Below are 17,178 nucleotides of genomic sequence, written 5' to 3' on the forward strand. Positions count from 1 at the left end.
CTCCTACGTGGAACTTTATCAAAAGCTTTCTGAAAGTCCAGGTACACTACATCTACTGGATCTCCCTCATCTATCTTCAGAGTGACATCCTCAAAAAATTCAAGAAGATTAGTCAAGCACGATTTCCCCTTCATAAATCCATGCTGACTCTGTCCTATCCTGTTACTTCTATCCAGATGTGCCATAATCTCATCCTTTATAATAGACTCCAGCATCTTTCCCACCACTGAGGTCAGACTAACTGGTCTATAATTTCCTGCTTTCTCTCTCCCACCTTTCTTAAAAAGTGGTATAACATTAGCCACTCTCCAATCCTCAGGAACCGATCCCGAATCTATCGAATTCTGGAAAATAATCACCAACGCATCCACGATTTCCCGAGCCACCTCCTTCAGTACCCTGGGATGTAGACCATCAGGCCCCAGAGACTTATCAACCTTCGGACCTAACAGTCTCTCCAACACCAAATCCTGGCAAATACAGATTCCCTTAAGTTCAGGTCCTTCAGTAACTGTTACCTCAGGGAGATTGCTTGTGTCTTCCCCAGTGAACACAGATCTGAAATACCCATTTAATTCTTCTGCCATTTCTTTGTTCCCCGTAATATATTCCCCTGTTTCTGTCTTCAAGGGCCCAATTTTAGTCCTAACCATTTTTTTGCCTTGCACATACTTGAAAAAGCTTTTATTATCCTCCTTTATATTATTGGCCAGTTTACCTTCGTACCTCATTTTTCCTCTGCGTATTTCCTTCTTAGTAATCCTCTGTTGTTCTTAAAAAGCTTCCCAGTCCTCTGTTTTCCCACTTATCTTTGCTATGTTATACTTTTTCTCTTTTAACTTTATATGTTTCTTAACTTCCCTCGTCAGCCTAGGCCGCCCATGCCTCCTCCTGGGATCTTTCTTCCTTTTTAGGAATGAACTGATCCTGCAACTTCTGCATTATACACAGAAATATCCGCCATTGTTCCACCACGGTCATCCCTGCTAAGGTATTGCACCATTGAACTTTGGCCAGCTCCTCCCTCATAGCTCCATAGTTCCCTTTATTCAACAGAAGTACTGTCACTTCTGACTGTACCCTCTCCCTCTCTAATTGCAGACTGAAACTTAATGTATTATGGTCACTACTTCCCAATGGCTCCTTCACTTCGAGGTCTCTGGTTCATTACGCAATATTAGATCCAGAATTGCCTTCTCACTGGTCTGCTCCAGCACCAGCTGCTCTAAGAATCCATCTCTGAAGCACTCCACAAAGTCTCTTTCTTGAGGTCCAATACCATCCTGATTCTCCCAGTCTACCTGCACGTTGAAATCCCCCATAACTGTAGTAACATCTTTGCGACAGGCCAATTTCAGCTCCTGATTCAACTTACATCCGACATCCAGACCACTGTTTGGAGGGGTGTAGATGACTCCCAAGAAGGTTTTTTACCCTTAGTATTTCTCAGCTCTATCCACACTGACTCTACATCCCCTGATTCTAGGTCCCCCCCACACAAGGGACTGAATATCATCCCTTACCAACAGGGCCACCTCACCCCGTTTGCCCGTCAGTCTGTCCTTACGATAGCACGTGTAGCCTTGAAGATTCATTTCCCAGGCCCTGTCCACTTGAAGCCACGTCTCAGTTATCCCCACAATATCGTATCTGCCAATTTCCAAAAGAGCCTCAAGCTCATCCATCTTATTTCTCATGCTTCGTGTGTTCATATACAGTATTTTTAATTTGTTACTGCTCTCACCCTTCCCATCAACCCCTATTTCACTCAACCTTACAGCATGATCCCTTTCCGAATTTTCTGCCTCATTAATACATTTGTCTTTCTTGACTTCTCTTGTTCTAACTTTCCCTTCAATTTCCTTTTTATACATCCAGTTTGTCCCCTCCCTCTCCTCAAGGATGGTATGAACTATTGAATAAATCTTAAAAGATAACGCTATGTCAGAGGATTTAGCAGACTTCGAGGAACAGTAAAGAAAAGCTAACAATTACAAAAACTGAGGCAGAAGATAGTATATGAAAAATCTAGCTCATAATATGAAGATATTAGGATTAAATCTTCCTATTTTGAATATTTTCCTGAATGAGGTTCATTGCAGCAAATCTGACATACCAATGTTGACCTTTCTCTTGCAATCCTTTGCTCTTCACTTTAGTAATTACACAACTGGCCTCTTTTAATGCCTTCTCATGGAGTTGTGCAGCAGGATTGGCACAAATGCTTGCCATTGCCAAAATTTTATGACGTCCATTCCACTGACGCCATATTTAAACATTAGTTTCACAGCACTTCAGACACTGCAAACCAGGAACTGCCATTAACAATTCATTGCTTCACCATTATTATGGAGTACACAATCCTAAAAAGACTTTCATCCCACATTTTGGCCATGCTGGAGATGTTGGTGGACATGGTAGTGGAGAGTAGGACTATCCTGTTTCTGAGGAGACAAAGAGGTCTGCAGATGCTGGAGATCAGAGTTGAGAGTGTGTTGCTGGAAAAGCACAGCATGTCAGGCAGCATCTGAAGAACAGTCCGAAACGTCGATTTTCCTGCTCTTCAGATGCTGCCTGACCTGTTGTACTTTTCTAGCAACACACTGTATCCTTTTTCCTGTTCATTGTTTAAGGTATGGAGCTAATTGATTAGCCCAAGCACAGGCTTAATGCGTGAAATGTCTCTTACAGTGTTTTATGTTTCTAGATGTTCTTTTCTATCCTCTGCTTCCAGTTCCTTCAATGACAGGCAGGTCACCTTCCCAAACATAGACTGCTGCAGACAAAATAAATCAATGTTCCAAAACATCCTTGATGCAAGCTGTGAGACTCTAGATGGTTGGTGAGACGGGCTTGATTTGGTAAACGTTTTTGTGGTCCAGCTCCTGCCCCAAGGTATTTCAGACATGTTATGAAGCAGATAGGGCCAATATAACTGTTACATAGGACATAGTCTCTGCGTTGGGAAAACAAAGCATAGACAGGGTGACTGTTTTGCAGAACACCTACTTTCTGTTTGCAAAACCAAAAAACCCCTGAGCTTCCAGTTACTATTTCAACACACCACCTTGTTCCCTGGCCAATATCCCTGTCATAGGCTTCCTGCAGGGATCCTGCGCAGCTCAGTGAAAGCTGGAAGAACAGCACCTCATTTTCTGTTTGGGAACTACATCGCCTTCTGGACTCAAAATCACGTTCAACTATTTTAGGGCTTGAAGCCTTCACCCATTAGATAAATGCAAGGTGCTGCGTTTTAGGAAATCAAATCTTAGTAGAACTTATAGAGTCATAGAGTCTTAGAGACATACAGCATGGAAACAGACCCTTCGGTCCAACCCGTCCATGCCGACCAGATATCCCAACACAATTTAGTTCCACCTGCCAGCACCTGACTCATATCCCTCCAAACCGTTCCTATTCATATGCCTATCCAAATGCCTCTTAAATGTTGCAATTGTACCATCCTCCACCACATCCTCTGGCAGCTCATTCCATACACATACCATCCTCTGCGTGAAAAAGTTGCCCCTGAGGTCACCTTTATATCTTTCCCCTCTCATCCTAAACTTATGCCCTCTAGTTCTGGACTCCCTGACCCCAGGGAAAATACTTTGTCTATTTATCCTATCTATGCCCCTCATAATTTTGTAAACCTCTATAAGGTCACCCCTCAGCCTCCAGCGCTCCAGGGAAAACAGCCCCAGCCTGTTCTGTTCAGCCCCTCCCTGTAGCTCAGATCCTCCAACCCTGGCAACATTCTTGTAAATCTTTTCTGAACCCTTTCAAGTTTCACAATATCTTTCCGATAGGAAGGAGACCAGAATTGCATGCAATATTCTAACAGTGGCCCAACCAATGTCCTGTACAGCTGCAGCATGACCTCCCAACCCCTGTACTCAATACTCTGACCAATAAAGGAAAGCATACCAAATGTCATCTTCACTATCCTATCCATCTACAACTCCACTTTCAAGGAGCTATGAACCTGCACTCCAAGGTCTCTTTGTTCAGCAACACTCCCTAGGACCTTACCATTAAGTGTATAAGTCCTGCCAAGATTTGCTTTCCGAAAATGTAGCACCTCGCATTTATCTGAATTAAACTCCATCTGCCACTTCTCAGCCCATTGGACCACCTGGTCCAGATCCAGCTGTAATCTGAGGTAACCTTCTTCGCTGTCCACTACACCTCCAATTTTGGTGTCATCTGCAAACTTACTAACTGTACCTCTTATGCTCGCATCCAAATGACAAAACGTAGAGGGCCCAGCACCGATCCTTGTGGCACTCCACTGGTCACAGGCCTCCAGTCTGAAAAACAACCCTCCACCACCACCCTCTGTCTTCTACCTTTGAGCCAGTTCTGTATCCAAGTGGCTAGCTCTCCCTGTATTCCATGAGATCTAACCTTGCTAATCAGTCTCCCATGGGGAATCTTGTCGAATGCCTTACTGAAATCGATATAGATCACATCTACAGCTTTGCCCTCATCAATCTTTTTTGTTACTTCTTCAAAAAACTCAATCAAGTTTGTGAGACATGATTTCCCACGCACAAAGCCATGTTGACTATCCCGAATCAGTCCTTGTCTTTCCGAATACATGTACATCCTGTCACTCGGGATTCCCTCCAAAAACTTGCCCACCACCGAGGTTAGGCTCACCGGTCTATAGTTCCCTGGCTTGTCTTTACCGCCCTTCTTAAACAGTGGCACCACGTTTGTCAACCTCCAGTCTTCCAGCACCTCACCTGTGACTATCAATGATACAAATATCTCAGCAAGAGGCCCAGCAATCACTTCTCTAGCTTCCCACAGAGTTCTCGGGTACACCTGATCACGTCCTGGGGATTTATCCACCTTTAACTGTTTCAAGGCATCCAGCACTTCCTCGTCTGTAATCTGGACATTTCGCAAGATGTCACCATCTATTTCCCTACAGTCTATATCTTCCATATCCTTTTCCACAGTAAATAATGATGCAAAATATTCATTTAGTATCTCTCCCATTTTCTGTGGCTCCACACAAAGGCCGCCTTGCTGATCTTTGAGAGGCCCTATTCTCTCCATAGATACCTTTTTGTCCTTAATATATTTGTAAAAACCCTTTGGATTCTCCTTAATTCTATTTGCCAAAGCTATCTCATGTTTCTGTTTTGCCCTCCTGATTTCCCTCTTAAGTACACTCCTACTATCTTTATACTGTTCTAAGGATTCACTCGATCTATCCTGTCTATACCTGACATATGCTTCCTTCTTTTTCTTAACCAAACCCTCAATTTATTTAGTCATCCAGCATTTCCTATACCTACCAGCCTTTCCTTTCACCCTGACAGAATATACTTTCTCTGGATTCTTGTTGTCTCATTTCTGAAGGTTTCCTATTTTCCAGTCGTCCCTTTACCTGCAAACATCTGCCTCCAAACAGCTTCCAAAAGTTCTTGCCTAATACCGTCAAAGTTGCCCTTTCTCCAATTTGAACTTCAACTTCTATATCTGATCTATCTTTTTCCATCACTATTTTAAAATGAATAGAATTATGGTCGCTGGCCTCTTATTTCACAAAAGTAGGTCAAGTTTTGTACCTTCTCTAGTAGGTACATTCACATACTGAATCAGAAAATTGTCTTGTACATACTTAAGAAATTCCTCTCCATCTTAACCTTTAACACTATGGAGGTCCCAGTTGATGTTTGGAAAGTTAAAATCCCCTACCATAACTACCCTATTATTCTTACAGATAGCTGAGATCTCCTTACAAGTTTGTTTCTCAATTTCCCTCTGACTGTTGGCGGGGGGTCTATAATACAGTCCCAATAAGGTGATCATCACTTTCTTATTTCTCAGTTCCACCCAAATAACTTCCCTGGATGTATTTCCGGGAATATCCTCCCTCAGTACAGCTGTAATGCTACCTCTTGTCAAAAATACCACTCCCCCTCCTCTCTTGCCTCCCTTTCTATCCTTCCTGTCGCATTTGTATCCTGGAACATTAAGCTGCCAGTTCTGCCCATCCATGAGCCATGTTTCCATAATTGCTATGATATCCCTGTCCCATGATCTAACCATGCCCTGAGTTCATCTGCCTTCCCTGTTAGGCCCCTTGCATTGAAATAAATGCAGTTTAATTTATTAGTCCTACCTTATCCCTGCCTGCCCTGACTGTTTGACTCACTTCTGTTCTCAACTGTACCCTTCTCAGATCGATCTCTTTCCTCACTATCTCCCTCAGTCCCACCCCCCCCACCTTACTAGTTTAAATCCTCCCAAGCAGTTCTAGCAAATTTCCCTGCCAGTATATTAGTCCCCTTCTAATTTAGATGCAATCCGTCCTTCTTGTACATGTCACTTCTACCCCAAAAGAGATTCCAATGATCCAAAAATGTGAATCTCTTTCCCATACACCAGCTCCTCAGCCATGCATTCATCTGCTCTATCCTCCTATTCCTGCCCTCACTAACTCGTAGCACTGGGAGTAATCCAGATATTACTGCTCTCGAGGATCTGCTTTTTAAATTCCTGCCTAACTATCTGTAATCTCCCTTCAGAGTCTCAACCTTTTCCCTTCCAATGTCGTTCGTTCCAATGTGGACAATGACCTCCTGCTGGCCCCTCTTCCCCGAGAGAACATTCTGCACCCTCTTTGAGACATCCTTGATCCTGGCACCAGGGAAACAACACACCATTCTGCTTTTTCTCTGCTGGCCACCTAAATGTCTGTCTGTACCTCTGACTACAGAATCCCGTAACACAATTGATCTCATGGAAGCTGACGTATCCCTCGTTTCATTAGAGCCAGCCTCAACACCAGAAACTTGGCTGTTCGTGCTACGTTCCCCTGAGAATCCATCACCCCCTACATTTTCCAACACAGCATACCTGTTTGAAATGGGTAAGGTCCTTGGGAGTGTGGCTGAACAAAGAGACCTTGAAGTGCAGGTTCTTAGCTCCTTGAAAGTAGAGTTGCAGGTAGATAGGATAGTGAAGAAGGTATTTGGTGTGCTTTTCTTTATTGGTCAGAATATTGAGTACAGGAGTTGTGAGGTCATGTTGCGCTGTACAGGATATTGGTTAGGCCACTTTTGGAATATTGCGTGCAGTTCTGGTCTCCGTCCTATCGGAAGAATGTTGTGAAACTTGTTAGGGTTCGAAAAAATTCACAAGGATTGGCCAGGGTTGGACAATTTGAGCTATAGGGAAAGGCTGAACAGGCTGCGACTGTTTTCCCTGGAGTGTCGAAGGCTGAGGGGTGACCTTCTAGAGGTTTATAAAATCATGAGGCGCATGGATAGGATAAATAGACAAGGCCTTTTCCCTGGGGTGGAGAAGTCCAGAATTAGAGGGTGAGAGGGGAAAGATGTAAAACAGACCTAAGAGGCAACTTTTTCCATGCACGTATGGAATGAGCTGCCAGAGACTGGTACAATTGCAACATTTAAGAGGCATCTGGATGGGTATATGAATAGGAAAGGTTTGGAGGGATATGGGCCGGGTGCTGGCAGGTGGGACTAGGTTGGGTTGGGATACCCAGTTGGCATGGACAAGTTGGATCAAAGGGTCTGTTTCTGTGCTATACATCTCTATGACTGTATGAGACCAAGCCACCAGATAGAGCCATGCTGGACTGAGGTAGCAGCCTAGCTTAGTGCCATGTTCTAGTTGAAATGGAATGCGCAACAGTGCAGGAAGAGAGTGAATGACCTTCCCTGCTCCTCAAGGGTAAGTGTCACCATTCTCTCTCAGCTGCCTCACACTCATAGGGCCACTGTACGCTTGAACTCTGCCCTTGTCATTAATGTAAAATCACCATAGTCCTACCAGACCATAGGGCTGCTCTCAGGAGAGACAGAGCAAGTCAACTGGTGTTTATTTAATCTGAGGGTCACCAAGCCTTGTTTCGGGGACATTGAGAAGGAGGTCCTTCAAGGTAACTGCAGCCAGTGTTTGATTTGATTTGAATCCATATTTTGGGGTCACTCTGCATTGCAGACTAGAATGCTTCAATGAAAATTAGTGCCTGTTTGAGAGGACAAAGAAATAATTCCCTCTTAAGCTTGCAGAAACACAGCTGCAATACTAGCTCATTATTCCCCCAAGCATTTGTTACTAACAAAACAAACAGATTTTCAAAAATTGCTTTTCCTGCCACAATAAATCTATCTTCCTGTCTTGATAATCTGGTTTTTCTTCAAAACATTGTGGCACTAGACTTGTTTTAACCTTGTGTCTCATCGAGGAACAGCTATTTGGTCCATTTCCACCTACAAGACAGTACTGGTTGTCCCCTAACTGACATTTCTGTGTGCATCCCAAATTCCATCCATCTTTGTAGTTCTTTGTTTTCACATCTTTTATTAACTTATGTTTTGGTTTGTTTACAGACACCAAAATTTTCCGATCGCAATGGTTTCTGTCATTGTTAAACTACACTCTCTTTCTTGCTTTCTATAATTTTCTGAATCGAGTTTCTCTTAATAGTTCATGATTTCTTTCAAAGGGCATGTTCGCTTCTGTACCCATTGTTTGAGCTTATACTGTATGTTCATGCCTTCCATCTTTGTGCTTCATGTTCCCAATCCATGGCCCTAACCTTCTGCTCCTCATCCTGTATATTTAACCAAAATTTAAATTTTCCACGGATCTTCCTTTCTCTACATACATTTCTCCATTGACTAGCCTCTTCTGACACACATTTGAGTTTGGTGCCACCTTTTGATAGTTGTCTTTTGGGACTAATGGCCTCATATTGGCCACTACAACTGATCAGACAACCTGACAATTGTACCAGTATGACCCTCATAGCTGTGCAATATTTGGCTATGAAAAGCTTCTTGCTCCTCATTACTTTCTGTAACGTCTTAAGAATCTGCAAATTTGTAATCCATACCAAACAGTATTGAAGAATGCACTCAACTAATGTGATTTCCACGCTGTAAAATTGTTATTTTTCCTTCTTTACTAGTTCCATTTAGAAGGAAAAAAATGGTAGATGCATGGGAACACCACCACCAGCAACCTCACTGTGCCTCTCCATTTTTTAACCTTCTCTCTTGTAATAAATCATTTCTCCCAAAGTAAAAGTGGTTTCTAATGTCCTTACCTTATATCTTAAGGTCCACCAATATTTTTCTGAGGCTTTGACTTTAAATGAACCCCTCTCTCCCTGCATGCAGTGTATTTAAATATTCTGATAAAGCTTAACTAATTGCAGCCCTTTCCCATCCTGGAGCCTGATCACTAATTACTAGTGGAACTTTAGGATTCATACCAAAAGCTTGCTGATAAAAACTATATCCTCCCATTATTTACAATAAATGTGTGGTATATACAGCCCGCACAAGTGCAGATGATAAAATTTTGGCAGATCAGCTAAAGTGTAAATTATGAACCATTTTTTCTGTTACTGCATGGTTCTTTTCACTGACCTCATTGATAAAAGAGTTTTCTGCTGTCTTTTTTGTAAATATTTATGTTCATATTTGCATATATATCTCTGACTTAATCATTAGCAAACTCCCACTTATTGTCAGTGAGAAATTTGGCTGGTGTTTCAAGTCTGATCCCTGTCCACTTTTCCATTACCTTATTTAAGGGAAGGCAACAGGCTATTGGTATTATTGCTGGACTGTTAATCCAGAGACCCAGGTAATCATCTGAGCATCTGGCTTTGAATTCTATTACTGCAGATGGGATTTGAATTCAATGAAAATTTCGAATTAGGAGTCTAAAGATAACCATAAATCATTATTGGAAAAGTCCATTTGGTTCACTAATACCCTTTTTAAAAAAAAGCTCCTTACCTGATCTGGTCCCTACATGTGACTCAAGATCCACGACAATGTCATGATCCATGAATGCAGCCTAGTCAGCAAAGACCTCATCCCATGAATGAATAAAAAAGGTCACAATTATTTTCCTGTCTTTGTATTATTATTGACAGACAAGTTGCCAAATGTGCAAAATATAAATGAATTTCTTTTTCCCTTCATCTTATATCTTTAAATCCATGAGCACTATTCATTGAAATATCTTGCTAAGGGCAGACTTACTGTAGAGTGGGACAGTGTTCTTCAATATTTCTTACATATCCGACAACCATCAATTATCTCTATGACCTTAATTTACTTCCCAGCCCTTAACCCTGCATTCTTTACTAAAAGTTTCAATGTTCTACAAGATGGATGAGATGAGAAAATGGCCTATATATTTTTAACACAATTGCCTTTGTCTATTAAATTTCTATACCCTAATGTCAATCACATTCCTTTAAATTATTTAGTGGAGTGATTATGTTCCATAAAAGGAATTCCAACTGTGTAAATTGCAGCTCCACAGATTTTCCAAACACCAGAGCTTTGTTGTTTTCTGTATCAAATTTCATCAATGTTTTTTTCATTGATGGTCTGCTTAAAAATAAGGATATTTCACTGGACACTACATCTATATTAATAAAATGATTGATTCTTGCTATTTTACATGAAATAACTACTCTTCAAAGATTTTACTGTTATCACTTCCGAATTGATGGAAATCAAATTCATTAATTTTGTTCTGATTCTTTTTACTTAGGGTTGAGCTAACACTTAACCAATGTATTGCACGTAACAGATGTGCACCCACTGCCAAACTGCATAATTGAAAAATTCTGCCACCAATATGTTCATCACTGGCCTGAAGCTTCTTGTGATCGATACAATTGATCTTTAATCTGTATCTCTAGCTTCATCCTCCAAATCTTCAGTTTCATGTTTAGTTTTGAAGACTTTACACAGCATATGGAAAATAAAATATCTGCACAGAGACTGCTATCCCATCACTAAGTCACCGTTTATTTATGTGTGCACAGTAAATGGACTCTGACCAACTAGTTCAGAGCCAGTCCTGAGAGTGAAGAGACTCTGATTCTCCTGTCAGCCAGGGTTCCCTGACTGGTTCAGGTTAACAATCCTTATCAAGGATCTCATAGTAAATGAGTTCTACTTGGCCCTTGTTCCAATCACTACATTCCTTCCCCCACTAAATGTGAGGATGCAGGCTGTTCTTTTTCTTGTAGCTGCTTCTGGAATGTGTTTGCCGCAAATCCTGCCCTCCACATTTGGCTCAGACACATGCAGCATACACCAGACCATAGCCTGTTTCTTGAGCTCCGAGTGTCTTGGAACAGTTTCCTTTTCTTCCTCAGGCGGTAATGGTATTAAGGTTGCATCCATTTGGATTCTGAGGTTTCTCTGATGTCAGATGCAGGGAGAGAACCCATGGATTCTGACAGCGTTTCTGGTTGTTCTGAGGGGTCAGGTATATTTTACTCCTGTGCCGTTTGCAAGGTAGTAACTTTCAAGTGATCCACATATTTATTCAGGACTGCCTCACTGACCTGAGCTTGTATGTCATGGGACCTGGTCTTGCATCAACTTCGCCTTGTACCCATCCAGGGCCATTTCCGTGGTTTTGACACCAAAGTTTGTCCCCCGAAGTAAGCTGTCTCTCTTGCTTAGAAGAGGCATGTGGCTGGCATCGGCTATCCTGTGGTTGTTACATACACGTGTACACGCTCACCTCACTCCACCCACCATTCCCACACACAACCCATATCACACATACATGCCCCCACACACCTCCCCCCGCCATGCACACGTTCACACACCTCCCCCTCACATACACATCCACACATACCCATACACACACTCCCCCACACACACTTACACACCACTCACATCCACACACCCTACACACACACATCCACACACCCTACACACTCACATCGCACTCTACAGGGCTTTAACATCCTTCTTTAAATAAGGTGACTAGAACTTACTCCAAATGTGCTCTGAACAATGATTTGTAGAGATGTAACATCACTTCCTTGCTTTTATACTCTATAACTCTATTTATATATTTCTACTCAAGGATCTTATAAGGCTTAACAACTGTCCCAACTTCACCATATTCAGAGAATTACACGTGAACCCTTTGGTCCCTATGATCCTGTACTCCCTTAAAAAATTATGCTATTAAGCCTGTATTGTTTATCTGTGTTTCTTCTACCAAAAGGTATAACTTCGCATTTCTCTGCGTTAAATTCATCTGCTAAGTCTGTTTTGGGCAACTTGTTAGTATCACTCTGAGTTGCTCAACATCATCCTCAGAATTCACTATTCGCCCCAGCTTAGTATAACCTGCAAATTTAGAACTTTTGCCCTCATCCCCATCTCCAAATTGTTAATATTAATCATAAAACACAAGGGGTCCCAAAACTGATCCCTGGGGAACACTATTTTCAACTCATTTCCAATCTGAGAAATCCCCATCTATACCTACCCTCTTGTTTCCTATCTTTAAGCCAATTTCCAGTCTATACTGCCAAAGCAGATGAACTTCAATCCCAAATATTTCTAATTTCCTCACCAAGCTCTCATGTGGCATCATATCAAATGCTTTCTAAACGTCCGAGTATACAATACCCACGGCACTGCCCTCATCCATTGTCTGTGTCACCTAGTCAAAGAACTAACTCAAATTTGTCAAACGTGCCTTGACAAAGCCATGCCGACTGTCTAGTATTGACTTATTTTCTCCAAGTACTTTATCCTGGAATTACGTCCTCTTTCAGTTTGTCCACTCATGATGTCAGTCTGTCTTGCCTGTAGTTTCCTGAGTTATTCTTAGCCCCTTTCTTAAACAAGGGCGTCACATATGCAATCCTCCCGTTCCCTTGGACTAATACTGTGTTCAGAGAGCCCTAGAAACATTCTGTCAACAGCTCCTCAATTTGTTCGTTTACTTCTATCAGCAATCTAGGGTGCATTCCATCCAGGCCTTGTGACTTGGATCATGGAATGCTGCTGGCCTTTTTAGCACCTCCTATCAATCACTATATTATTCAGTTGCTAATACCCACAGTTTCAAGTAGATCATTGTCACCATTTTCTAATTTGGTAAAGACAGAAGCAAAGTGCTCATTTTAATGACCTGCTATACCATTTGCTTTCATGAGCAGCATACCCTGCTTGATCCTTCATTAATCTTTAATGATTCATATGTTTGATTAACATTTTACTATTTGTTTTAATGCAGCCTGCCATCTTCTCCACATATTTCCTCATAGCCTTCCTTGTTCCAGCCTAGCCTCTCTTCTGCATTTGAGATATTCTTTCTAATTTCTATTGCTATTATTATTCCATATCTATCATATGCCTCCTTTCTCATTTTGTTTACTCTTCAATATCCTTCGCCACCGAGGATACTGTAGCTTTGAATACCCTGCATTTATTTATCGTGAGATGGACCTAGCCTGCATTCTATCGTCTCTCTTTTGAAATTCTGCCATTTTGCATCCACCCAAATGTTTTTGCAATCAACCTGCTCCAGTTTACATTTTAGACCCCTAATTTCTGCCTTTATATCAGTCTGGAATATTAATTTTTGATTTTTATCCTTTTACAACTTAATATTAAATATTAATACAAAGAACAAAGAACAAAGATAATTTATAGCGCAGGAACAGGCTGTTCAGCCTTTCAAGCTGTGCCGATCCAAATCCACTGTCTAAACCTGTTGCTCAATTCCTAAGGATCTGTATCCCTCTGCTCACCACCTACTCATGCATCTGTCCAGATTCACCTTAAATGAATCTACCATGCCTGCCTCTACTACCTCTGCTTGTAACGCATTCTAGGAGAAAGTGAGGTCTGCAGATGCTGGAGTATTAGAGCTGAAAATGTGTTGCTGGAAAAGCGCAGCAGGTCAGGCAGCATCCAAGGAACAGGAAATTCAACATTTCGGGCATAAGCCCTTCATCAGGAACGCATTCTAGCCACCTACCACCATTTGTGTAAAGCACTTTCTGTGTGTATCCCCCTTAGACTTCTCTCCTCTCACCTCGAACGTATGGCCTCTCATTATTGAATCCCTCACCCTGGGAAAAAGCTTATCTCTATCCACCCTCTCTATACTCTTCATGATTTTGTAGACCTCAATCAGGTCCCCCCTTGATCTTTTTTCTAATGAAAACAATCCTAACCTAATCAATCTCTCTTCATAGCTATTATTGTATAACTCCCCCACTCTGATATTTTCCATCTGGTTTGCCTTATTTCCTAGGACCATATCCAGCACAGCACCCTCCCTGGTAGGTCTGGAAATTTGCTGTTTCAGAAAATTCTCCTGCACAGATTGCAGGATTTTATCCCCTTATACCTTTTCCCAGTTTACCCTAGGTTAATTGAAATCGTCAACTATCACAACCTTACTTGTCCTTAACACAAGCATACTGTAGCTGACTGAAGCCTAATCTTTGTGTCACGTGATATCAAATGTTCACTGACCACTGCTTCTCCTAGAGGTGGGGGTAGGTCTGTAAAGTATAGAAACCTGAAAACAGGATCGCTGAATTAGAAAACATTTATTCAGTGATAGAAAAGTTTAAGGTTCGGAAGAATAACAAGAACCATATTTATTTTGGATTAACAAGGGGTTGCTTGCCTTATCTCCAACAGACTGGAATCCCCTCCCTAAGGGCATTGTAGGTCAACCTACATCCTGTGGACTATAGTGGTTCAAGAAGGCAACTCACAATCACCTTCTCAAGGCCAGTGGAGGCTGGGCAATAAATGCTGGTCAGCCAGCCACATCCATAACCCACGAGTGAATTTGAAAAAAAAACACAACAAAAAGAAGTCATTCATTCCCAAAGCAAGTTTCATTGAGATTCCATTTGGCTTCTCATGATCAATAACATGTAGTTTGATCGTTTTCTCTTGGATATTCTTCCTGGTCCATGACCTGATCTCATCTCCACCCTCAGACGTCATCGGTAATGGAATATAGATGGGTTAAAGCTGTATTTGACCAAGTGTGACATCAAGGAGCTGTAGTAAAACTGGAATCAATGGAAATCATGGAGCAAACTCCAAGGTGATTGGAGACACTTAGGAAAATGTTGTGGTTTTTGGAGGTCTATCATCTCAGCTCCAAGTCATCTCTGCAGGAGTTCTTCAGGGTAGTGACCTAGACTGAACCATCTTCAGCTGCTTCATCAATGTACTTCCCTCCTTTCATGAGGTCAGAAGTGGAGATGTTCGCTGATGATTGCACATTGTTCAGTATCATTCGTGACTTCCTAGATATCACAATAGTCGATGTTCAAATGCAACACAATATCCAGGCTTGGGCTGACAATGGCAATAAACATTTGTGCCGTATAAATGCCAGGTAATGACCATCTCCAATAAGAAATAATCTAACCACCGCCAGTGAATTTCTGAATCTCCCTCTATCTCCCTGGGGGTTACCATAATCCAGAAATTCAAATGGATTCATGTAAATACAAGAGCAGATCACAGACCAGGAATTCTGCAGTGAGTAACTCACCTGCTGACTCCCCAAAGTCTATTCACCATCAACAAGACACAAGTCAGGAGTGTGATAGAATACACTGCAATTGCATGGATAGGTTCCGCTCCAACAACACTTCAGAAATTTGATACCATCCAGGAGAAAGCAGCCAACTTGATTGGCACCACATCCACAAACATACATTCCCTCCAACACTGATGCTCAGTAGCAGCAGTCTGTACTGTCAAACGAACCTTGTAGGTAGAGCGAGTGAGGTATTCGCATCCCTATCAGAAGAGGAATCTATTGAGCATGAGGAGGTGAAAAAAGCCATCTAAAGTGTGTATGAGTTTGTACCAGAAGCCTGTCGACAACGTTTCAGGAATCTAAGAGGGGACCTTGGTCAAACCTATATTGAGTTTGAAAGGATCAAACAGATTCGATAGATGGATGAGAACTTTAAAAATCGAGCAAACCTATGATGCCCTTTGAGAGCTGATTATTTTGGAGGAATTCAAAAGTTCATTGCCTGAAGTAGTGCTAACTCATGAGGAAGAACAGAGAGAGAGATAAAATGGCAAGGTTAGCAGCTGATGTGGCTGATGATTATGAGCTGGTTCATAAAACAATTTCAGAATCAAATTCAGTCCATGAGGGATAGAAAGCGGGGCAAAGCGATATCCTCACGTGGAAAGGGAAAGGTAGCTCTCAGTCTTAAGATCATAAGGATAACTTGCCAAGGGATAGAAAAAGAAACTCTTGAGGGGGACAAAGAAGTTAAAAAGCTCTGGTGGAGATCCAAGATGGTGGCAGTTTGAGTGGTCATCTGTGCTGGACTCTATGCCATACCTCCTGACCAGGTGGACCTTTACCCCCCTCATTAACCACCCCAGGAGAAAAGGTTGCTAATACAAACTTACTGAACATCTGGAGCTGATAAAATTGTGGTGTGACAGCTTTAAGACCAGAATGAAAACAAATAAAGGAAAGGGGCTGAAAAGAGTGCAGCAGACAGGGTACTCCCCTACTGCATTGGGGTGCCTGAAGCCATTGCTCAAACTCCTGGAGTGGTCCCTTTGGATTTAATGGGGCAGCAGCAGTTACTCTCAGAGTTTGCAAAACTCTGAGAAAAGATTGAAGCAGTGGTAAAACCACTAACTGCCATGCTGAAAAAGCATGAGCAGGAAATTTAATTATTGGACTGTGGAGTAGAGGCGTGGTGGAGAGGATCACGGCATCGGAGACTGTGGCAGAGGTCTCAGGAGGAAGGATCCTAACGCTGGAAGACCAGGTTCAGGTCCTTCAGGAGCAAGTGGACTACCTGGTAAATAAAAATAGAAGAAAAAACTTATGGCTTGTGGTTCTTCCAGAACATGAGGAAGGCAAACACCTCATTGGCTTCCTGGAGAAGTGGCTCCAGAAGTCTCTGGGGCTAGAGTTGGAGTTGGGCCTGTTGAGTGTGGAGCAGGGCCACCAGTTCGCAATGCAAGGTCTGGGTCGGACCTGCACCCCTGCGCAATCCTAGTGTGACTCTTGCATTATAAAGAAAAACAGTAAGTGATTGAAAGAGCAAGAAGAGATTCACAGGGTTTAATGCACAAAGGCTCAAGCATAATGTTTTTTTCAGGACTTCTCAGGAGCCATAATTAAGAAGAGAAGGGTATTTTATGAAGTTAAGAGAAAATTAAGGGATCTAAACATTCAATATTCCTTCAGATACCCAGCCATGTTGCGTTTCGCTCATGAGGGACGTTAAAATGTGTGTGTGGGGGGGGGGGGGGGGGGGGGGTGTTGGTTGATAAGCATCCATTGTTAACTCTCAGAATACAAATAACAGGTTTTCTTCAA

The 17,178-nt window shown here is 42.1% G+C and overlaps 1 protein-coding gene across 1 annotated transcript in view; it reads left to right on the forward strand.

Moving 5' to 3' along the window:
• LOC132823545 (putative ammonium transporter 1) overlaps positions 1 to 16,855 on the forward strand; it is a 64,164-nt gene extending 47,309 nt beyond the window's left edge. Inside the window, exon 8 of the mRNA XM_060837488.1 lies at positions 16,701 to 16,855. Within this exon, the coding sequence (XP_060693471.1) occupies positions 16,701 to 16,855 (155 nt within the window). The remainder of the gene's footprint in view (positions 1 to 16,700) is intronic.
• Positions 16,856 to 17,178: the final 323 nt, after the last annotated feature.

This window comes from Hemiscyllium ocellatum, chromosome 16 (genome assembly GCF_020745735.1).
Source record: "Hemiscyllium ocellatum isolate sHemOce1 chromosome 16, sHemOce1.pat.X.cur, whole genome shotgun sequence".
Classification (NCBI taxonomy): Eukaryota; Metazoa; Chordata; class Chondrichthyes; order Orectolobiformes; family Hemiscylliidae; genus Hemiscyllium; species Hemiscyllium ocellatum.